Genomic DNA, 24816 nt, shown 5'->3' with positions numbered 1-24816 from the left:
ACCTTGACTATGTATCAGAATGGTCAAACAAATGGCAACTTCAAATCTCAACAAATAAATGCTCTGACTTACATATTGGCAAAAAAAAATCAGAAAATAAAATACAGGCTGAATAGCCAAGACCTTGTTGATGATCCAAACTCTGTCAAGGATCTTGGAGTACTCATCTCTAATGACCTAAGTGCTAGAGCCCACTGTAACTACATAGCCAAAAAGGCATTAAGAGTTGTTAACCTAATCTTACGTAGCTTTTTCTCTGGTAATATTACACTAATAACTAGAGCATACAAAACATTTGCTAGACCAATACTCGAATACAGCTCATCAGTCTGGAACCCACATTACATATCTGATATTAACACAGTTGAGAAAGTCCAGAAATATTTCACAAGAAGAGTTTTCCACTCCACTACTCATTGCAGAATACCTTATGCCACCAGACTTGAAATTCTAGACCTAGAAAACCTAGAACTACGCCTCCTTCGGTCCGATCTAAGTATAGTATATAAAATCATACATTGCAATGTCCTATCTGTCAATGAATACTTCAGCTTCAACCATAACAACACAAGAGCAAATAAGAGATACAAATTCAAGGTTAATCGCACCAAACTTGATTTCAGGAAATACGACTTCAGCAACAGAGTGGTCAATGTCTGGAATACTCTACCTGATTCTGTGGTTTTTTTCCCCAAACCCCCAAACTTTAACCTTAGACTGTCTACTATTGACCTCACCCCTTTCCTAAGAGGTCTGTAGGGGGCATGCATAAGCGCACCAACGTGCCTACCATCCCTGTCCTATTGTTTCTTTTATATTTTTTTTTATTTTTCTTATATTTATCCATGTATTCATAACTATGTTTTTACTTATACCTATTATCTTGTAAGCAATTGACAAATAAAAAAAATAAAAAAATAAAAAAATAAAAGTGTATCATTGATAAATAAAGATTGAAGGAAGTATGCTTTCAGCAACAGAGTGGTCAATGTCTGGAACTCACTACCTGATTCTGTTGTCACCTGCTCAAACCCCCACTCCTTTACCCTCAAACTAACCTCTGTTGAACTCACTCCATTCCTAAGAGGTCTATAAGGGGTGTGCATAAGTGCACAATTATGCTTACCGTCCCTGTCCTATTCTCCCCAATTATTAGTTCCTATTTCTTGTATTTAAACTTATGTTTATTCTTGTTTCTGTTATATTGTAAGCTTTTGACAAATAAATAAAAATAAAATAAAATAAAAATTCACTAAATTCTTCAAAAACAGCAAAAAAAAATAGGTACATCAGGATTGATTGACTTCTTTAAACTTGTGTGCCTAATTAATGAAAACATATACATCATTGACATGGCTTTAATATTTAATGAAACCATCTAAATTCTCACCCACACATCAATCCAAACTTTCCCATTTAAATGAGCCACATTTGCATGATTAAATAGAAAGAGCCAATATATAAGCAATCATGTGGCTCAGTGATAGTTGCCATCTTCATTCTTGAAGGTGAAATGTTACCATCACAACCCCTACGTTTCTCCCTTGGCTGAAAACTAGAGTCTCAATAGTTCAGTCTCTAAATGTAGCTCAGCCTAGGCAAAGAATTCAACTTGCTGAACATTTTTTACACATTTTCTTTGAAGTTAATTTCTGTACCTTAAAATTATGAAACTAAATTGCAGTGAAATTCCAAACCCCCAAACTTTAACCTTAGACTGTCTACCATTGACCTCACCCCTTTCTAAGAGGTTTGTAGGGGGCATGCATAAGCGCACCAATCGTGCCTACCGTCCCTGTCTTATTGTTTCTTTTATTTTTCTTATATGTATCCATGTATTCATAACTAGGTTTTTACTTATACCTATTATCTTGTAAGCAATTGACAAATAGATAGATAGATAGATAGATAGATAGATAGATAGATAGATAGATAGATAGATAGATAGATAGATCAATCAATCATGCCTTATGATATGCCAAAACAATAAATGGTGACAGGAGAAGAATTTTCATGGATCAGAGGGCACAGCTTCAGGGTACATTTCACACTGCTCTCTCTCCTAGGCAGATGCCAGAAAAATGAAAAATATGCAGAATATGCACAGCTAAATTCAACAATTCTTGACAAAGAATTGAAACTCAGCTTGATATATCTTTTCCTACACACACACACACACACACACTTATACATAATAAAAGAGTATACATAGTCTTATCAGGCATTAGAACGTGAATTCTACATTCAGCAATGTAAGTAGGTGGGTAGGAATCCTGCTTGTCATTTTGGAATGAAGAATATAAACCTTCAAATCCTCCCCAAGGCCACAGCAGCAAAAGAAGAGTTCAACCAGTGGCTTTGTTTCCATGGGCTATGTAGCCCTTTCTGAAGAAGTTAGCCATTACACCAATTTGCAGATTAAATGTACTGAGGTAAAACTAAATAAACAGCAGCTTTTCCCACAAGAGCACCATCCAGATGGCTTTTTTAGTCTGCAAACTCCATGATTCTTAGTCACCCACATAATGGTCACACTGGCTGGTATTTCTACAGAGTTCTAGGTAGTGGAAGACTGGGAGATTTGTCAAAGAGTGATTTGTTCTATTCCCAATTGCTCCTGCTTTCACCTCTCTGGATAACAGATGGCTTGAAGGCAGGCAAGAGACCTTTTTTCCCAAACCAAAAGAGTACACAGACCTGCAAGATAACCCAGTGTCCTTCTGCTGCTGCCAGGTCGAGGGCTTGTTCTGCTACTATCTCTTGACCTTGCCCCAGTGAGACATTATGGAAATTCCGGTTGTTAAATGTGTAGCCAAGTTTCTTTCCTGAAAGGAGAAAGTAAATATTTCAATCCAGAGAAAAACAGGGCCAGCAACTCGCAGTGGATTGGCAGCCACAGATTTAGCTTTGTACCAAATCTACTACCTTGAGTGCAGGCTGATCCTACCTAGGATCACAGTGCACAACAAATATGGGTGTGTGGGGGTGTTAATCCTCCCCCATTTCTCTTCCTATGTAAAGTCTAATGACTAAGCCTCATGGCAAAATCTGCTGTTTAATTCCCCACGTGCACTACTACAAATAGTACTTTCTATCTTCATAGATTGAGATTGTGTTTGGGAACAATATTGCCCTGCCTCCTAAAATGATTAATCTCCCATGGTGATCCTGGATGATTCTTAAGGCACCGTGCTGTGAGTTGGCTATGGGGCCTGAATAGCTATTCCCTTGCTTCTTGGTCCTCCCATCCATGCAAAGAAGGCAAGCCACTTTAAATAACTCCCAGGTAGTCTTTCCTAACAGTCTTTAAGGACTGTTCCATCCTCACAAATCTCTTCACCTTTCCTTCAATATTTGTGCATGAAAGTTTTCGTACCCCAGTTCCCACAGTAACTCCTTTTATTCTACACAGACCTTTTTTTTTTAAAAAAAAAAACTTTTTCCCTCCACTTACTGTGCAATTGTTGCTCTGGTGCTACAGTAATGAAAGGAATAAGAAATTGGAAGTTATTTTGCACCTGTATCCCTTTGTAAGATAATGGCAACTTTCCAGTAAGGAGGTACTGTAGGAAAATGATGGGCAGGGTGAGGTGGGAAGGCAAGGGGTGAAAAAAAGCACAGAGATCGTGTGCTTTCTTTTAGAGATATATGTACAGTTACATATTTTTAAAAATAGTTATTAATTGTTGATCCACAGTGACTTGCCACTGGAGGGAAGGGATAAACTAAGCACCACAGCCAATTGGATCTCTGGTTGCTACTAAAATGCCACAGAAGCTATCCACTTAAAGGGCTTAAGAGAGCTTGGGTCAGAAAAGAGAAGTTTTGGATCAAAACTGGAAGACACTGGTGCTGATGTATTTGCAGTGGGCTGGGATTGGAAGCCAAGCAGAAAGTGTGGATCTGCCTTCTGTCCGATGCTTCACTGGCAGTCCAACTTGCCATGGGTCAAATGGAGAACAAGTGAGTCCAAGTGTAATGCACTATATACGCAAGGGATTTTAGAACAATCCAAGATGTCTTTGGGATTTTTGCTACTGACAATTCAGAATTGCTACAAAGGTAAGAAAAACAATATTCTGTACAGGTGAGGAACAAACACAGCTTTCTGTAATTAACTGCTGCAGACACTTCTAATGAGCTTTTCTCTATTTAGACGCATGCTCTTAGGAGTTGCAGTGCAATCAGATGTGCATTAGATCGTTCCAATTAAAATAACAAAAAGCTCAATGTCTATACTGCAGTTGAACTAACAATTCATACATCAAAACCAGATGTTGACATCTGGATCTATATTGGTCCAGAGAGAAAAATGTGGGAATAAGCCATGGGATTCTTTCACACATCTAAAATATACAACGGCAAAGATTTATGATGCAAATCCAACTGTATCCTGCATACTCCAATTGGCATATATTCCCATCCAAGACAGCATGCCAACACCAGTGCTCAGTGTAAAAACTGTGATTATTTTCAGAGGTACAAGTTGTGAGTTCAACAAACAACAAAGGGAAGGCTGTAACTCTTGTTGTGTGTTGCATATTAATGGATTATCATGACCCACAGGGTCTACAAATAAAAATCCATTTTCCAAGTCTGCACAATGGATGCTAACCTCAAAGGCTTCCTAATCTTTTTGATAACATGGCTTGCATACAAGCATGCTGCCTTTGCATTGAGTCAAAATCCAGTAAGTTTCTCGATGTCGTATCTTTCATAGGAGTGAGATAAACATATGATTGCACATACTAGATCAAACTGAAATCCAGGTGGATATAGCCTATCTCAGCCTACATTTTGCAGCTCTTCGATTCATCCTTTTTCATATCTTTATGAGGGTGTTTGATTTTGTTCAGGTAGCATTCAAAACATCTTGAGTCTTGATCATTTTTTTTAAAAAAAGATTTCTATTATGTTTTTATGGCAAATTTCCCCAAAAGGGGATATAAGACATTCACATCACAGCTCTTTCATCATAACCACATAGCAAACCCCATCCTAAGAAATCTGGTCCATCTGTATCTCGGACTCTTAGAATCAGGAAAAGTTTTCCCTTTGGGATTATTCACTCAGGAGTTCCTAATACAATTACTTTATGTAGATCTCTGTTATCAGTGGTCTTCTCACACCCAGTCAAAACAGAGGTTGCAGCAGGCTCTGTTTTGGGCTGCTAATCACAATTCAACAGTCAGTGGAGAGATGTGAAAATAGGACTGATGTGCCAGGTATTTAAGCAGAAGGGAGAAAAAATGGAGGTATAAATAAAGTATAAGATTATGGCGTTTGTGGCAGTGTGCTAAACTGAAAAGATGCCTCTCCCTGGAACCAACAAAGAAAGGGGATTTTATTTGTTTGCTTTTGATAAAGCAAGTTCATATGCAGTAGTGTCATTTGGCTTCCGATGCACTGTATTTACCATGTTTCTCTACATCTTTCAAAGGATCCACTCCAGGTGAGAGGATAAAGAACATGGGGGTCGCAGGTCCTGACTCTTCATAGGAGGTTGCAAAATCCAGAGATCGTCCTGCCACATATTTGCTCCCAAGCTTTTCTTCCACAAAATCCCTGTTGGAATAGATTGCTAAAGAATTATATGTGGCAATTACAATGTGTTTATTAAATTAAGGAAACAAATTAACTATAAGATATGAGAATTACTTACCCTAGACTGAAGACTGAATATCTCTACCTCCCAAATCCAGTAACAGAAAAAAAAAGTAAGATGTGGAAGAAGTGCCAGCTTATTCACCTAATATGCCAGCTGGCAATACTGAAAGAGAATATTGACTTGAGGTCCCAGAGAGAAAAGTGAATGATTTTTTTCTTAAGCATTGCATTGACCAATCATATGCTCTGCCCTTGAGAAAGGTTAGATTTCCAGAAAGCTCAAGATTGCAAAAAGCTCCACTTCATCCATCTTATGAAAATAATGAAAATGTATTTTAAACAAGAAATATTTATGGTTTTAATAAGATGTCTTAATGTCGCCAATACTGTGGCACCAATATTGTTATTGTTTATTGCTACAAACTACCCAAATTATTAAAACTATTAAAACTTTAGATGCATTGAATGCAAGATACTTAAACTTTAAGAGCCTCAGTGGCGCAGTGGTTAGAATGCAATATTGAAGGCTATTTCTGACTGCTGGCTGACTGCAATTTGGCAGTTCGAATGTCATCAGGCTCAGGGTTGACTCAGCCTTCCATCCTTCCGAAGTCGGAAAAATGAGGACTCAGATTGTTGAGGGCAATATGCTGATTCTATAAACTGCTTAGAGGGCTCCTAAAGTACTGTGAAGCAGTATATAAGTCAGGGGTGGGATTCTACAGGTTCGCACCTATTCGCTAGAACCAGTTGTTAACATTCTAAGCAGTTGGGAGACCTGGTTGTTAGAAGAAATTACTGGCCTAATCCTGTAAGGAAGGCAGGAAGGAAACATTCCAGTGTTGCTTACAGAAACTGCCTCTCCGTTAATCCTTATTACATTCTTGGCAGGACTAGACTTCCTGTCTCAGGAAATCTATGGAGGTTTTTTTTTTCCTCCTTTGCTGGTACTTTGCTTGTGTGGAGTGACATTCAAAGTTTCAATGGCATTGAAAAAAGTGACTTATGACCGTTTTTCACACTTACAACTGCTGCAGCATCCCCACAGTCATGAGAGGCCAGGCAAGGAGGTGCATGCCTAAATGTGAGTGATGTTGAATTGGCCATGCTCAGCCAGTCACATGACCACCAAGCCATGCCCACACCCACAGAACCAGTTGTTAAAAAATTTGAATCCCACCCCTGGTATAAGTGCTTACTGCTATTCTGTGGTGGTATGCTGCCAGTTCGCACCGGTTCTAGCGATCCGGTAGCGCCAGTCAACAGGTGGCCCCACCAACTCATCCCCACCCTTTTCTGTCCTATATTTTATTTGTTTGTAGCTCAGCTGATTCACATGGCACAGAGGATTGACATGCCTCAGCTGTTTTACTCACCAGTGCTGACAGTAACTTAAGTTTTCAAGCTTAAAATTGCCCAATTAACGCTCCGCATTTGTGCAAAGAGCGTGTTAGGCGCGTCCACAGAACCAGTAGTAAAAAAGTTTGCATCCCACCACTGCTACTATTGCTAAAATGGTGTGGAGAACCATCAGAGACTAAGTCAGGAAATGGTAAAGAACATGCTTATATTGCAATATATTTGCTATCCAGTCTCGTATGCAATCTACCATCATTACCCTTAGTCATGATTTAGAAAAAGACAGCTATTGGTGGTGCCATAAAATCTATATTTTCTCAAGAATTAAGTCATGTATGCAGGCAATATTTTTAAAATATGTTTAAAAAGAATACCAAATAAATGCAGCTTCTTAGTTCCACTCCCTTCCTAAGGACCATTGCTAGAAAACCACCTTCTATCCATGGAATCTTCTCCAACACCAAAGTTCCAAACCATCAATAGTCATTCTGTTTTATTCTTTAAAGTCCAGCTTTTCTTTCCATAAAGCATCATATCGGAAATTAATACCTTTTCCTTCATTGATGTACTACCAAGTGCTGGTCTGCATTGTATTTCTTGACTATTGTACCTTAATAGTTAATCCACTATTTTGATATCTTCATTGTCACTTCTAAGTCTGTTTGTTGTGGTTCTCATATTTAATTTCATTCCCATTTTTCCCTATGCTTCTTGGCTTTCATTATAACAGTTCCATGTCATTTGCATTTTCATCATTCAGAATAATGTCATCAACATTGTGAATTTATTGACGTTTCTCCCTCTAGTTTTAAAATCACACTCATTTTCCTATCCAAACATAAGACGAGAGGAGAAGAGGAGTAAGTAAGGGCAGAGTATACAACTTTGTCTTACTCCTTTGCCAGTCTGGAGCCAGTTTGTTTCAACATTTCAGTTGATATTGTGACTTCCTAATCTGTCCATAAGTTTTACATTGGGACCATGAGATGTTCTGGGTTTCCCATTTTTCCAAACAAACTCCACAGCTTCGACATGATCTACAAAAAGTGATGCTAATAACATGAAAGAGAAATTATTTTACTGCAGATGTCAAGGTTGAAAACCCACTGATAAATCCTCTATGTTAGACGCGTTCAAAATGATTTTGAAGAAAAGGCTGGGCAAGATCATCAGATATTCCTTCCTTGTGAGAAAGGCTGAATTAGATGATTGATTTTCCAGATTTTGTGATTCTTTAATTCATGAGTATGGGATTGTTTTTCTACTATAATCACGCAGCTGCTGAAAATCAAATTAAAATCTTTGAGTCCAGGGACATAATCTGATATCCAACAGATGACTAAACTGTTAAACCATTGTTTCCCAAACTTGGCAAAATTACCCAAAATCGGTAAAGATGTTTTTTCTTTGGATAACAACACACAAATCCATTACCCAATCACAATATTTAAATAAGGACCTTCTGATCATTGGTTTTGAGTAATAAAGGAAAAGATTCTGGAAGCAATGTGTTAAAACAACAAAGAAATCCTGGTGGAGCAACAACGTTTTGCTTTTCTCTTGTACCATTGTTGTGTGCCTGCCTGTATATTGCTAAACCTGTTTTATTAAATAATAAAACAGCAACTGGCTTCTTGGTATTATTACTTATTTATTTGTTTATTTTTTTTTCCTGTAGGGATGAATAATGCTACAAGCCCTATTTTTTCACAGAACCTCAGAGAAATAACAGACAAAAATGTTACAATCAATTACAGGGCTTGCTTGTGCCAGAAAAGTTTATTTTTAACATTTGAGAGATAGAAGGTATATGTCTTGCCCTCGGATGTGCAAGAATGCAGAAATCTGCTTGTCGTGAAGATGCCAGGATGGGCTATTCTTTTCCTTGCTGGCATTTTTAATAACAGGAATTATTGTAGAAAGGCAATAATGTTTAATGAGAAGATATAAAGGAAACTGTTCTGTAAAAGCAGTTTCATTTTGCAATAAGCCAGGAGAGTGCAAGGAGGATTGCACAGGATAGTTCCAGTAATTATTACGATTGTTTAAACTGACATCCTTTTTTTTTTTTTTAACTTGATGCTTGACTTGCATAAAATGCCCCTGGGACAATTCAAAAACCTTACAAAATGCAAAACGGTCAGTATCAACATGGGAGAAAAATAACTTTGTAGTAATTGTTATGATTTAATTAAATGGTTGAAGAGAGGCTCATGTTAGCAAAATGTAAGGTTTATGTATATTTTATTGGGAGCATTTCTGTAGAATTTATAAACCATTAGAGAAGAAGTTTGGGATTTTGACATGATTCCTCTTCTACAAGTGGAGTCTGCAGGGATACTGTAAGATGGATGCTCCTTCTTCTAGATTCCAGCCACTTAGCCACTGCTCCATTTCCTAAAAGCACTCTGATATGTATCTGTATCAGTGTTTCTGATCTCTGGCCATTTTAAGAGGGGTGGTCTTCAACTCCCAGAATTCCCCAGCCAAAGTGGCCAAGATTCAGAAACACTGGTCTCTATCATAACTGTTGTGATATAAACAGTATTTTCTATTTTGTATAGGGATCTTTTCTGACTGAATGGTTTTTAAGAATAAAATATATTGATAGGGTTCTTTATTCTAAAAGTTGCTGAAGAAATATCTGCTCAGATGTTTCTGTGGTGCATGGTTGTTTTCCTCTTGATATAGTGGTTACTATACCAGACTAGAAAACAGGTGACTATAGGTTTTAGTTTAATCCTAGGCTCAAAGCAGGGTGACTTTGGGTTAGTCACTCTCAGCTCTAAAAAGAACAAATATTGCCCCAAAAATTGTAGAGGGTTGACCTGGAATCAAAACTGGTTTAAAAGTACACATTTTCTTTTTTTTTGTCTTGGGTCCAAGTCCAAGAATTCTCAGTAAAGTATTCAAACCCTAAAACTGTAGACCAAATTCATCAGATCATCAAGTTGGGATGCTGTGGTATAAAGCTACCCAAATTTTTACCTTGTATGGAAAAATTACTTGCATGTATTTTAAAAAAATCAAATGGAAATTGAGCATTAGAGAAACATAGCATAATTTTCCAGCAGTACAAGATACTTTCAAAGAGACTTATGACAAAGATAATGCAATTATTACCATCAGGTATCAGTAACACAAAACTAATGTGAATAGAAAATATCCTTACTAGAATAAATCAGAACATCATTATGCCTTGCACTAGTCAAGACCTTAAGCTAGCTAAAATTTGGCTCACAAATCTTGAGCAAACTCTTATGGTCTGTGTTACCTGGAAACACAGAAATAAATTTTCTGTATAATCAGTCATTCTGAGAGAATAGAATTGAAGAGATGTCCATCTCTCCATATTATTTAGAAATATTCCTTTTAGGTAGAAAATAAACATTGTTTAATCTGACATTCAAAAGTGGTTTAACATTTTTCATATTTAACATATCTGGCTGGCTTTTTTTAAAAAAATAATTATTTAATTTTGAGTTTTTGTAATGTTGGAAATTGGGTTTTTTAATTAGAAAACCACCCAGTATTGATTTATTCGTGGGGGAAGAAAGGAAACAGACTAGACCATGACAACAAATTGTGTATCATTTGCATCCCATTCAGACAATCAAAGCTGAAAATGGTAACGAATAAATGGACATTATTAAGTCTATTCTGATTAAGTGGAAAATGAGGAGGAAATCACAGTGCAGAATTAAAAATGATTCACTGTAAGCCAGAAATGGGACTCTAGAAGGACAAGAGATATGATTCATCTGGCATTTCTTGGGTACTTAGCATCAGAAGCTTAGAGTTTCACTCTATTGATTAAGGCATCGCTCAGAACTTTATGAACTCACCGGACAGCATAAGTCATACGGTCAGGTCGTAGTGCTCTCATCATACACAGATGCTGTAAAGCTGACTTATTCTTCCACTCCTGAGGGAACTTCTCCTTTTCAGGGCATTCAGACTCCACAAACTTCTTCCAGCGCTTGGCAGATCCTTCAATGTCACGATCCAGGTTCCGAAACTGTTCCATGGCTGACAAGGCCTGGAAAAAGAAAAATGGTCATAAATAAAAAATGGTATGGCTTTGCTCAGTGGTTTCTGAAACTGATAAAAAGGAAATAACAGCTGGAAATTCAAGAATCAAGATTTAAAAGCATTTTGTAACAGTTCTGTTTTCCAAAGATGGGATTTGTAGGTTTTAGAACTGTTTGGTTTTAATCATCCAAATTTTAAGAACATCCATGCAAATTTCTCAGGACACCAACAAGTCTTTTAAATAACGTCATTACAGATTAACCATTGACAAATACAATGAAAACATGGACAAAACATTGAAAGAAACAGAGATATGCCCCCTTCTCAAGAGGCCATTCTTGGACCAACAGTCCTGAATCATTATCACCTTTCTTCAACTTTCCCCGTTTAGTTTACAGTCGATAACACTAGAGGAGATTGCTTATTTGAACACATAACTCCTGCTTGGTGAGCAGGTGATAGCTGTGGTCAAGAACTTTGCACAGCTTTATCTAATATGCCAGTTATGCCTTTTCCTGGATAGGGAGGCTCTTCAGACAGTCATTCATTCTCTGATTACCTTATAATACAGCTACTGTAGTGCATTCTACATGGAGTTAGCCTTGAAGAACGTTCAGAAGCTTCAACAGGTCAGAATGCAGCAGCATGGGCAATGATGAGCATGGTTTGCTTCTGGGTACTATATAAAGTGCTGATTATAAAATTCTTCATGACAGACCATCTGTTTCTTATGATATCTGGAGCCAGCACAAGCCAACAGTGTTGGCACATTTCAGGTCCCTTCAATCAAACATTTTTTTGGAACCCAAGAGATTGGTGCATTCTCTGATATAGCACTGTCCTCTGGAATAAAGTTCCCTATCAAATATGGGTAACTCCCATCCTGATAGCATTCCAGAGAGCCTTAAAAACCTGGCTATTGTCCTAAGCACCGAGTTAGAATGGTTGGAGCCCTTATGAGTTTTGCTGATATACATTTTTTGTGTTGTCAGCTAGATTCACTATCTTAGTCTTATCCTTTTCTTATCTGTCTTTGTTGGGGAGCAATTTTCTATCCAATGTTATTTCCATATACATTTTGTGTATGTTAAAAAGTACCTTAGCAGTAAAAATAGCTGGATGTCTGGATCTCAACTTGTTTCGCTCCAGGCAGGCTACATCAGTCAACATTGACAGCTGGGACTTATCAATAAACTTCAGCTTTTCTTGTCAAAGTTTGCCTTTTATCTTGGAAAAACCACCTGAATTTTATTAGCTCTGTGCAATGTGGATAATGCTGAACTGAATTCGCATTCGTCACAGTAGATGTACAGCTGCCCTCTATAAGTGGGCAAAATACCATCAACCGAATTGTGACTGCGGGGTCAGAAAACAAACTATCCAACATATAGTGTCATCCTACTAGAACAGAACCTAAAATGGGGACTTTGCTGATTTCCTGGCTGTGACAAATAAAGAAAAAAATTATATCTGTAATCTAGACATATGTTTATTTTAGATTTTATGCTTTGTGTTTTGTATTTTTATCTCTTGCCTTTTTATTGACATGTGGTGTGAATGTTCCATACGATAAATAAATCATGTTTTTGTTGGTTTTCTCTTTTTGACTTGTATTTTATTCTCTTTATCACAATGTGAGCTACCCAGAGTCATTCTGTAGTTGGGCAACACCTAAATCAAGTAATTAAAAAAGTAAAATTAAATAATTAAGGCAAGTCAAAGAATACGGTATGTGGTAACATCTCTTCTTTCTCAACAGTTCCCAATGGACAACTGTGTGTATGTAAAGTTTTAATATAATATTTTAATGCAACAGCTCTACCCAGTCCTAAATCTGCAAAAATGTTTACAATGTTTTCATGTGCATCTGTAACATATCCCACTATGAAAGTTTGCTTTTAACAGCATGCACCTTGCTGATCTGATACAAAAGTGGATCCTGGCCTATAAGGGAACTACTTTTCTCTCTGCTACAGTTCCTCTCTTTCCTCCCCCGCCCCCTTTATTTTGTGTGGGGATTACTTGAATGTTTCTGTGTTCATATAAATTATAAAAGCTTAATGCTTCCTTTCCTTCTGTATCCACTTTTGCTTGGACTAACAGAGGAAAGTGACAGATGGGTTATTTAGCTATATACATTCCCATTCATTGAACTTAATTTTTATTTTAAAAAAATTAAAAACTTTAGAGAAGAAAAAAAAACAGACACTAATGGCATTCCCAAAAGGTATTCTTAAACGGGAATACCATTTAGGGAATCTAATCTTTCATTTTCTGATGTCCAGCTGTTTAATCCTAAAGTCCAAATTCTCCTTAATCTGAACTGCATTGAGAATATTTCAAGAGTTTTCATACTGAGTGACCAATCTACTTTCCCCATAAAACCATACAGAGAGAAAAAAGGAAGAAGCTGCAGGCATCTTTACATGAATCCAGGGTTGTATTAATTTACTCATCGTGACACCGACATTCCTTTCTAATGAAATGCCATGATTATTTTATGTAGCTGGGATACCGTGTGGTAGTCATCCACTTAACACCCAAGATGTCATATTGCTCAGGGGGAGGGAGGACAGATAAAGGTCAGGGAATCCATAATCGGTGCATTATATCAGAAAAGTTCTACACAGAATCAAGCAACAAAATGGAAAGATTAAATTATGTCTCTGACATTCTAGTATGTTAATATTTTTAACATAGCTGCTCAATAAAGCTATAGACAGATTTTATCCTATGAGCTTCATTTGAAAAACTGAAAGCATTAGCAAAATTCAGTGAGCGTGCATACATGAAGCACTGAAGCAAAATTACTTTCCTCTACATTTATTACACAATACTTTTGCAGTAACTTTTTCATTTCTGCAAAATGACAGAGATGATTGGACTGATAGGGTAGAAGAAAATAATCCCAACTATCCAGGCATACTCAGCACGTACTAAAGTGCTTCCTAACTAATCTTAATTTGGTTGGGAAGTTAAGGAATAGGCCTAACTAGGATTTGCAGAAGTGACCACCACAGAAGGCCAGGGTTTAGAAATCCACTGGGAAATCAAAAAGCATCCCAGAAGAAAATACTAAAAATACACTTCTGCAATATTGTCAAGGAAAATGCACTGATGTATCCACAAAAAGGACCAATGATCTGAACCCTTGTGAAGCAATGTCTATGTGAGGAAAGAAAGCAGAAGTTGAGAAGAGATTTCTGCCTGAAGGAACTCAGATGTGGAGAAAGTCTTGCACACTGGATAAGGGGATTATCTGAAGAAGTGTGCATACAAGGAAAGACAATGGGGCTAAGGCTGTGTCCCATAAGGTCTGCTTAAATATAAATGAGCAAATAAATACATTACAGTTTGTTCAATGAAGAACTCCTCCTACTTCTTAAATTAGATCTGCCTCCAGAAGTTGTGAATGATCCAACATTGGGAGTTTTTAAAAAGAGATTGGACAACCATTTAGGTAAAATGGTATAGGGTTTCCTGCCTAAGCAGGGGTTAGACTTGAAGACCTCCAAGGTCCCTTCCAACTCTATTCTATTCTATTCTAGATCAGATCCAAGTTAAGATGTTAATGTTTGAAACTTAAGATCTATGAATCCTAATTTCTCTCTATTTTACAAAGGCATATTGTTCCCATATGATGATCATTCATCTGAAAGTTGTTTGTTCTTAATCAGGAGAAGGATAATATTTAGGAACTTGGCTGGTCAGATTTGGCCTTCAGGCCAGAAGTGGTATTCAGCAGGTTCTGACCAGTTCTGGAGAACTGGTAGCGGAAATTTTGAGTAGTTCAGAGAACCGGCGGTAACTTCCCACAGGAATTGGGTGGAAATGGAGATTTTACAGTGGATACAGTGGAGTATCCTTCCACTGCCACACCCACCAAGCCACGTCCACAGAACTGGTAGTAAAAAAAAATGAATCCCACCATTGCTTCAGGTCACTATTTTCCTCAACTTGAAGCCAGCAAATACTCGATAATATTTTCCATAATTAGAATCTGAAGGAGGCCCATCAGCTTCCCCTCAATAGTTCTATTACCAGTGGCTGTAGACTGCAGAGAACTGCTTATCCTAAAGTGATTTAGCTTTTCGACTTCTCACTTCTATAATTACAAAACCTACTGGAAGCACTGCTTTTCGGGATGTTTTTTGTTTGTTTGCTAGCTTGTGGACGGAGGGATGGAGGAATGGATGATTAAAGCAAATTTCTTCTTTGATACGGAATACAAATGATCACGTGCCTATTATCAATTTTATATTCTAAATTCCTTTAATACACCAAAGTAGGACAAGCAGACAAAAAACAAAAAGAGAAAGTGATGTGTGCAGAAGAATAAAATTCAGTTTTAAATCTAATTAAAGTCAAAGAAGATGACCTACATCACTTTCAACCCATCAACCAGCCATTGCTGTACTCATCACTGTTAGTTTGATACCATGATAGATATAGTCACCAGTTTGTTATAGTGAAGGTGCTGGTCTAGAAATCAGGAGACTGTGAGTTCTAGTTCTGCCTGAAGCATGAAAGCCGGCTGAGTGACTTTGGGCCTGTCCATTTCTCTCAGCCAGCCTCTCACAGAGTTGCTGTTATGGGGAGAATAGGAGGAGGAAGGAGTATTAAGTATGTTCACCACCTTGAGTTAATTATACAAATAATAACAGTGGGATTTTTTTAAAAAAAATCTAATAAATAAATATGAATAAATAAATAAAATACTGTCTCTAGAAGACACTATAAGCTGCTAGTGAGTGAAAGACATTAAACGTGCACAGAAAAATAGTGTCTTAAAGCAAGAAACATTTAAAAAAAGTCTTGAACTACTTATCAAAAAATCTGGTCAGCTCCACTAATAAATTTCAGGCAGAATTATAGATCTGATCTTCTGAGGCACTTCTAGAATTACAACTTTTGTTTTACTTAATTTTACAATGGTGGTGAGTATGTGAAAAAAAAAGCAGAAACTTATCACAAACCCCCTGAGCTTAGTTCTAGTGCATAATGTATATTACATGTACAGTTCTTAAACTGTCTGCAGGAGAACTAAAAACAAAGATAGAGCTGTCTAAATATGCAGAATAGTTTTGGCTGAAGTAATGTTAAATGGAATAGAGTTGTTTGCTTTTCCCAATACTGTGGCTAGGATGAGCAACGCTATTTTAATGTGAGTGTTTAAAAATAATCTTACAACGAACAACCTTAAGGGCATAGAGAGAGAAAGAACAATACATCCCAAATTCATCAAAGCAGAACACCTTGGCAGGAGCTGAAATATTATCCACCATGCACCATATTTCAACTACTGTTTCCTTCACTTGTAATTCAACTCTAAATACTTTACTAATGGATATAACAGTACAGTATATGCAGATACGAAGAAGGTTTTATATCTATAAAGCCATTAGTCCAAGCAGAGTAAAAAGGGATGTGATGCACTTATACAACTTCTCTTATGCTATTCAGATCCTGTAACTGAACTCTGAAGATGTGCTTATAGGTGCCTTTATTCTTAATCCAATAGTTAACATCAGAGCCTCTTGCCAATTTTGTCATTTCTTCACCTTCTACAATCAATTGGGGTTTTCCCCCACCAGAAATCCACTCTCTAAGACTATGTACAGTTCTTACTACAGGACACCTTAGTTTCCCATTAGGGGGCCCCAGAAAATCTCACATGAATTAGACTTTTACTGAGATTTCTCCATGAAGACTGAAGAAGTCTATGGCTTTCCTCCAGTAACTTCTTCATTTTCCTTGCTGAAGAGAGAAGCCAGAAGCAAAACTGGAAAACCTTCAGTTAACTGAATCTCCCATAATTATTTATCTTTTCCCCAAAGGCAGAAATAGTCCTTAATGGGGATAAGCAACATTTTTGACCAGGGGACGTTTGGAATTTTGAGAGCATGTGGTGATAGGGACCTTGTGGCAGCAAATGTGGCACCAAACAACAGGGTGTATCAAGTTGTACAACTTTATTTTTCAGAGCTGCTCCAATTCATTGGGCTCAGCACCAACATAGAAAAGACAAGTCCTCTACCCTCATGCCTCCCATCAAGTCAGTTCTGCTAAGGTTTTCTTTGCCTGTCTATTTGCCTCCAAAGGGGGAAAAAACACTGCAGTCTGTTGCAAGACCAGCAAAATTGCCACTTCAATCCAGCATGGTGACTTAAGCACCTAGAAGCAGGGGAACTTTTTTCCTCTGCAAAAGTACATCCAAGTGGCACTTCATCAGAAGTTCAATCAAAGCAATGCACCTCTTGGAGGCACCTGAGAGGCCTATTAAATTTGATAAGGGAGACTGATGCTTTGATTTGCATTTCATCAGTTTCATCTGTCTACCTGCCTGCCTGCCTGCCTACATGCCCCCGCTCTCTCTCTCACACACACACAATCATGTAGGTCAGGGAACCTGGGGGCCAAATTGAATGAGGTCCCAGATTGTTGGGGACAATATGCTGACTCTGTAAACCACTTAGAGAGGGCTGTAAAGTACTATAAAGCAATATATAAGTCTAAGTGTTATTGCTATTATATTACTTACTTCTAGACTATAACGATGGTCAGAATCTCTCTTGATAACAATCCAATGGCATCTTGCTCCTTCTACAGAAAGTTTCCCTAAAGATCTTTGATGATTTCTAGTATGCTTCCAGAAGGAACAGCATATGCCCAACTTAAAGCATGCTTGAACTTAATTCTTTTATAACAGAACCAGGTGTGGGATTCTACCAGTTCACACCTATTCATTAGAACCTGTTGTTAATATCCTAAGCAGTTTGGAGAACTGGTTGTTAGAAGAAATTACTGCCCTAATCCTGTAAGGAAGGCAGGAAGGAAACATTCTGGTGTTGCTTACAGAAACTGCCTCCCCATTAACCCTTATTACATTCTTGGCAGGACTAGACTTCCTGTCTCAGGAACTTCTCTGGAGTCTTTTTCCCATCCTTTGTTAGTACTTTGCTTGTGTGGAGTGACCATTCAAAGTTACAATGGCACTGAAAAAAGTGGCTTATGACCATTTTTCACACTTATGACTGTTGCAGCATCCCTACAGTCATGAGAGGCCAGGTGAGGAGATGCGTGCCTCAATGTGAGTGATATTGAGTTAGCCACGCCCAGCCAATAACATGACCACCAAGCCACGCCCACCAACTTAGCCACACTGGTTATTAATCAACCCCAGGAATGCTTGTAACTCAGTTTTGTTTCTGGGTTTCGGGGCTTCTTTGAATCCCCCTCGGTGGGGTGGATTCTGTGCTGGTCTAGTAGGTACCCCAGGAATTCGACCCGTGCCGTGTGCAGTTGGCATTTCTCCTCTTAACTTTTAGTCCTGCACTTTGGAATCTTTGCACTTCCCTTAGGCGGCCCTCCAATTGTTTCTGGTCGCAGCGCGGCTACCAGCACGTCGTCAAAATAGGGTACTACCCCTTTTATGCCCCGGAGGAGCCTCTCCATTAGGCTTTGAAATACCCCTGGCTACACTGACTCAATTGGAGCCTCTTGCAGGCGGAATGCCCTCGGTGTGTGACTATAGTCTGCGCTTCTGCGGTTTCCTCGTCGACCGGCAGTTGCTGATAGGCTTGGGCCAGGTCGAGTTTGGCGAAACCCTGCCCCCCAGTGAGTGTAGAAGGTGTTGCACTACTGGGACGGGGTAGGCGTTTTTGTTGTAGCGCACGGTTCAGGGTGGCCTTATAGTCCCCGCAGATTCTCACCGACCCATCTGGCTTTATCGGGTGACTATAGGGTCTCCCATCGGGCATGGTCCGTTGGCTCGAGACTCCCTGCTCGATGAGCTTATTTAGTTGCTCATCGATTTTGGGCGAGGGCAAAGGCACTCGCCGGGGTTTGAGGCGGATAGGGGCAATGGTGGGGTCAAGGCTGAACGATATTGGGGCCCCGGTACTTGCCTAGGTTTCCGTTGAAGACCTCTTGGAACTCGTGCATGAGCTGCTCCTCCCAGTCCGCCTCGGCGACGTGGTTGGTGCGGTCACTTCTAGTCCCAACGGCGCGAACCATTGAAGTCCCAGGAGGCTGGGGCGGTCTCTTCGACGATGGTTAGGGGTAGTATTTCGGTGCGCCCTTTAAATGTGACCTTGAAGTGCCTGGTCCCTACCACGGGGATGCGATTCCCCTGGTAGTCTTTGAGGATGAGCTTCTGGCTCTGCAGCTCGTGCCGTTTCATGGAGGTACTAGCAGCAATTTCCCGCCACGCGACCATGGATAGGTAAGATCCGGAGTCGACTTCCATTTTGCAGGGGCGGTCTTCGATGGCGACCTCCACGTGGACCTTCCGGCCATCCCAGTTGGAGGAATGGCCATACGATGACCGTCTGGTGCGTTTCCTCGCGCTGGCGGTTTTCGTTGAAAGCGGCGGCTCCTCGCTTCCCGGCTCCAACGGCTCTCGCTATCCCGGTCGCAGTTCCTTGGGGGTGTTGGTCGCATCTGGTATTGTCGCGCCTCCGTGGGCTGCCGTCTCGGTGGCGGGGCTGTGGTTCCGTTTGAAACGGCAGACCTTGGCGATGTGGCCCGCTTGTCGCTAATGCCGGCATATGGCATCAAAGAACGCATTCCGACCGCGGTGTTCGCGCAGCAGCGCGATTGGAACTTTGATTTTCGGTTCCGTTGTTCGCGCCGGTCGCGTCCCGTCTGCAGTCGGTGGATGTCCTCCTCGTCATCTTCTGAGTCGGAGGGGATTCGAGATCGCCGTGATGTGTGGAGGCGGCTGCTCGATGGTGAATCCGGACTGGTTCTTGGGGTTGCGGTCGCCCGGTCATGGCGGGTCACTCTGCGGTGCCGGCTTGCCGCAATTGGGCCGCTGATTTCCGGTCGCTTCTGCTGCGGTGGCTTGGCAAGGGCGTCGGCGAGGAGATGTCGCCCTTTGCCATGATCTGGCTCTGCAGGACGGGGTCCCAGAGGCCGAGGATGACGCGGTCCCGCAGGGGCTTCATCGAGAGATCGGTGAACCCGCACAGGCCCCGAGGTCTCTGAGGTCGGCCACAAAGTTGCTGACGCTCTCCTTGCTTCTGATTGCGGCGGTAGAATTCATGCCGGCGGATGAGGGTGGGCATGGCGGGTGCGTAGTGGCTCCTCAGCAGCGGTTCGAGATCAGCCCAGTCCATGGCCTTTACGTCGAGCGGCTTGGCGAGGGCTTTTGCCATTTTAAACACTGCGGGCCCGCAGTGTGTAGGAAGACGGCCCTTTTCCTCTGCCCGTTCGCGTCCTTGAGGTTGCTGCTCTCTAGGAACATGAGGAATCGGTCTATGTACGATTCCCAATCTTCCGTAACTTGGTTGAAGGGAGCGGTGGCACGTTGCCGCTGGCCATGCTGCTGGTTGCGGTTCCGTGGGCCACGTGCGGTGTGGGACTTGTTTTAAATCCCACCCCTCGTCGCCAGTGTCGTATATCTCATACGAACAAAGGACGCGAGTCAGTGACTTGGTTCAGCTCATTTATTAGGGTAAAACACAAGTGGGGAAAGTGGGGAAGAAGCGCGGCTTAAAGCACTTTCTGCCGAGTGCTGCGTGCCAATCGGGTCGTTTTGATCGCCAGCGATCGGCTCAGCCAATCGCGGTCGATTCCAAATGACCAATCAGTGCCGCGCACTCAGCCAATCCGGTGGCCGTGCGCTTTAGCCAATCCGGGCTGCCGGATTTCGAGTATGCAAATGTCTGTACAGAACAGGGAGAATAGGAGGAGGAAGGAGTATTAAGTATGTTCACCACCTTGAGTTAATTATACAAATAATAACAGTGGGATTTTTTAAAAAAATCTAATAAATAAATATGAATAAATAAATAAAATACTGTCTCTAGAAGACACTATAAGCTGCTAGTGAGTGAAAGACATTAAACGTGCACAGAAAAATAGTGTCTTAAAGCAAGAAACATTTTAAAAAAGTCTTGAACTACTTATCAAAAAATCTGGTCAGCTCCACTAATAAATTTCAGGCAGAATTATAGATCTGATCTTCTGAGGCACTTCTAGAATTACAACTTTTGTTTTACTTAATTTTACAATGGTGGTGAGTATGTGAAAAAAAAAAGCAGAAACTTATCACAAACCCCCTGAGCTTAGTTCTAGTGCATAATGTATATTACATGTACAGTTCTTAAACTGTCTGCAGGAGAACTAAAAACAAAGATAGAGCTGTCTAAATATGCAGAATAGTTTTGGCTGAAGTAATGTTAAATGGAATAGAGTTGTTTGCTTTTCCCAATACTGTGGCTAGGATGAGCAACGCTATTTTAATGTGAGTGTTTAAAAATAATCTTACAACGAACAACCTTAAGGGCGTAGAGAGAGAAAGAACAATACATCCCAAATTCATCAAAGCAGAACACCTTGGCAGGAGCTGAAATATTATCCACCATGCACCATATTTCAACTACTGTTTCCTTCACTTGTAATTCAACTCTAAATACTTTACAAATGGATATAACAGTATAGTATATGCAGATACGAAGAAGGTTTTATATCTGTAAAGCCATTAGTCCAAGCAGAGTAAAAAGGGATGTGATGCACTTATACAACTTCTCTTATGCTATTCAGATCCTGTAACTGAACTCTGAAGATGTGCTTATAGGTGCCTATTCTTAATCCAATAGTTAACATCAGAGCCTCTTGCCAATTTTGTCATTTCTTCACCTTCTACAATCAATTGGGGTTTTCCCCCCACCAGAAACCCACTCTCTAAGACTATGTACAGTTCTTACTACAGGACACCTTAGTTTCCCATTAGGGGGCCCCAGAAAAATCTCACATGAATTAGACTTTTACTGAGATTTCTCCATGAAGACTGAAGAAGTCTATGGCTTTCCTCCAGTAACTTCTTCATTTTCCTTGCTGAAGAGAGAAGCCAGAAGCAAAACTGGAAAACCTTCATTTAACTGAATCTCCCATAATTATTTATCTTTTCCCCAAAGGCAGAAATAGTCCTTAATGGGGATAAGCAACATTTTTGACCAGGGGACGTTTGGAATTTTGAGAGCATGTGGTGATAGGGACCTTGTGGCAGCAAATGAGGCACCAAACAACAGGGTGTATCAAGTTGTACAACTTTATTTTTCAGAGCTGCTCCAATTCATTGGGCTCAGCACCAACATAGAAAAGACAAGTCCTCTACCCTCATGCCTCCCATCAAGTCAGTTCTGCTAAGGTTTTCTTTGCCTGTCTATTTGCCTCCAAAGGGGGAAAAAACACTGCAGTCTGTTGCAAGACCAGCAAAATTGCCACTTCAATCCAGCATGGTGACTTAAGCACCTAGAAGCAGGGGCACTTTTTTCCTCTGCAAAAGTACATCCAAGTGGCACTTCATCAGAAGTTCAATCAAAGCAATGCACCTCTTGGAGGCACCTGAGAGGCCTATTAAATTTGATAAGGGAGACTGATGCTTTGATTTGCATTTCATCAGTTTCATCTGTCTACCTGCCTGCCTGCCTGCCTACATGCCCCCGCTCTCTCTCTCACACACACTCACACACACAATCATGTAGGTCAGGGAACCTGGGGGCCAAATTGAATGAGGTCCCAGATTGTTGGGGACAATATGCTGACTCTGTAAACCACTTAGAGAGGGCTGTGAAGTACTATAAAGCAATATATAAGTCTAAGTGTTATTGCTATTATATTACTTACTTCTAGACTATAACGATGGTCAGAATCTCTCTTGATAACAATCCAATGGCATCTTGCTCCTTCTACAGAAAGTTTCCCTAAAGATCTTTGATGATTTCTAGTATGCTTCCAGAAGGAACAGCATATGCCCAACTTAAAGCATGCTTGAACTTAATTCTTTTATAACAGAACCAGGTGTGGGATTCTACCAGTTCACACCTATTCATTAGAACCTGTTGTTAATATTCTAAGCAGTTTGGAGAACTGGTTGTTAGAAGAAATTACTGGCCTAATCCTGTAAGGAAGGCAGGAAGGAAACATTCTGGTGTTGCTTACAGAAACTGCCTCTCCATTAACCCTTACTACATTCTTGGCAGGACTAGACTTCCTGTCTCAGGAACTTCTCTGGAGTCTTTTTCCCATCCTTTGTTAGTACTTTGCTTGTGTGGAGTGACCATTCAAAGTTACAATGGCACTGAAAAAAGTGGCTTATGATCATTTTTCACACTTATGACTGTTGCAGCATCCCTACAGTCCTGAGAGGCCAGGTGAGGAGATGCGTGCCTCAATGTGAGTGATATTGAGTTAGCCACGCCCAGCCAATAACATGACCACCAAGCCACGCCCACCAACTTAGCCACACCCACAGAACTGGTTGTTAAAAAAATTGAATCCCACCCCTGAACAGAACGTTTAGTTGGACTAAAGCAAAGCTTATTTCAGTCTAGCTTGTATATTTCAGAAGTTTTCAAAGAACTGTAAACTTATTCCTAGCCTTTCTTGATCAGGTAACAGCAGGCCTAGGATTTGTATGCAAATAAACACAATGTGCAAGCCACCCAAATATAGCCTTGGATTTTATGACTATTCTAAGAGGTCAGAACATCCCTGGTGAATTGTTTGAACCAAACCCATCTAAGCTACTCTCCCACTTTTACTTCTCTTCTTTTTGATTGTCTTTGTTTCCAATCCATTCCAGCATTTGATGGATTGGATAAGAGATATGATGAGACCACATCTTTTTTTTTGCCAATTCCATTCTCTAACAATTTAAGGCTCGACCCTGAGTTGTTAGGCAGAGTCAAGCACTTTCCTGAAGTTGATGAAGCAGGAAAGCATTTCCTTCCCTTCTTAAAAGAACATGTGAGGAATTTTATATTGCAAAACTGATTGGCACTATGAGACCAATTTAGTTTTCATGGATCATTTTTCTACTTTATTCAGTCATGGAGGACACTGCAAAACACTTTGCTGGTATTGCAGAAGATCTTCATGGGGGCAAGGACTGACCCATTCTTACTTTGCCATTAAAATATGAAAGGCTGTTTGTTGATGTGACCATGTATCTGTAAAATTCCCTGTTCCTATTGCAGATTACAGGTCAGAGGGACAAGAAGGGCAGGAAGTTGGGGTCTCTGGTTATCCAAAGTTTTTAAAAAGACAGTACTGTTCTTCTGTAATATAAGACAAGAGCCACAGATATGAGTCTTCATTAGGAAAGGCAGAAATATTGCTTGTTAGCAACCAATAAATGTTTTATCGAGTGATGCAAAAATAGAATAAAGCAGGGAGAATATATCTGGAGTGACAGAGAGAGAAGGCAATGGTCATTATTAGAAAAGGTGTTGGTTGCTCCACTACAATTCCTCAAGTTGCCTGTGGTGTCAATCCCAAGATTATGCAGTTGTTGACTAAATCATACAGTTAGGAATCAGCCATTCAAGAATTCATCCTAATAAGCACAACAAATTGACTGCTATTGTGGAATCTAATTGGAATTGATTAAAATGTGTCTGTCATGTCACACTCATTCTGTTTGTTTGCCCAAACAGCATTTGCGTCTCTAGGCGACTAACATAGATTTTTAAAAAGTCAAATAAATAGCAGAAAATAATGTAAACATGAATTCAAAGCCCATAACCCTAGGTCCAACAAACATATGTATATACACAAAAAACATGTTCATCAAATATCTAGCCTCGTGAACACACAGGTCTTTAACACTTCAAAAAAAGCCAGCAGGGTCAGGCCCATAAGAATCTCTTGAAGAATGTGTTCTAGAGAGAAGGTACCACCACAGAGTAGGCATAGCATTTTAGCACTTAGCAATAACACTTAGACTCACAGTGCTTTTACAGTCCTCTCTAAGCGGTTTGCAGAATCAGCATATTGACCCCAACAATCTGGCTCTTCATTTTACCAACC

The 24816-nt window shown here is 40.0% G+C and overlaps 1 protein-coding gene across 1 annotated transcript in view; it reads right to left on the bottom strand.

Annotated features, from left to right (window-relative positions):
- Nucleotides 1-24816, bottom strand: part of DNAH9 (dynein axonemal heavy chain 9) — a 221432-nt gene that overhangs the window by 33222 nt on the left and 163394 nt on the right. Inside the window, exons 60-62 of the mRNA XM_026696149.2 lie at nt 10812-11005; nt 5417-5565; nt 2698-2825 (exon numbers count right to left, since the gene is read on the bottom strand). Of these exons, the coding sequence (XP_026551934.2) occupies nt 2698-2825; nt 5417-5565; nt 10812-11005 (471 nt within the window). The remainder of the gene's footprint in view (nt 1-2697; nt 2826-5416; nt 5566-10811; nt 11006-24816) is intronic.

The sequence above is a fragment of the Pseudonaja textilis genome, chromosome 2 (assembly GCF_049901715.1).
Source record: "Pseudonaja textilis isolate UNSWEBS1 chromosome 2, rPseTex1.2, whole genome shotgun sequence".
Taxonomy (NCBI): domain Eukaryota; kingdom Metazoa; phylum Chordata; class Lepidosauria; order Squamata; family Elapidae; genus Pseudonaja; species Pseudonaja textilis.
This window is presented reverse-complemented; position numbering and strand designations above follow the sequence as displayed.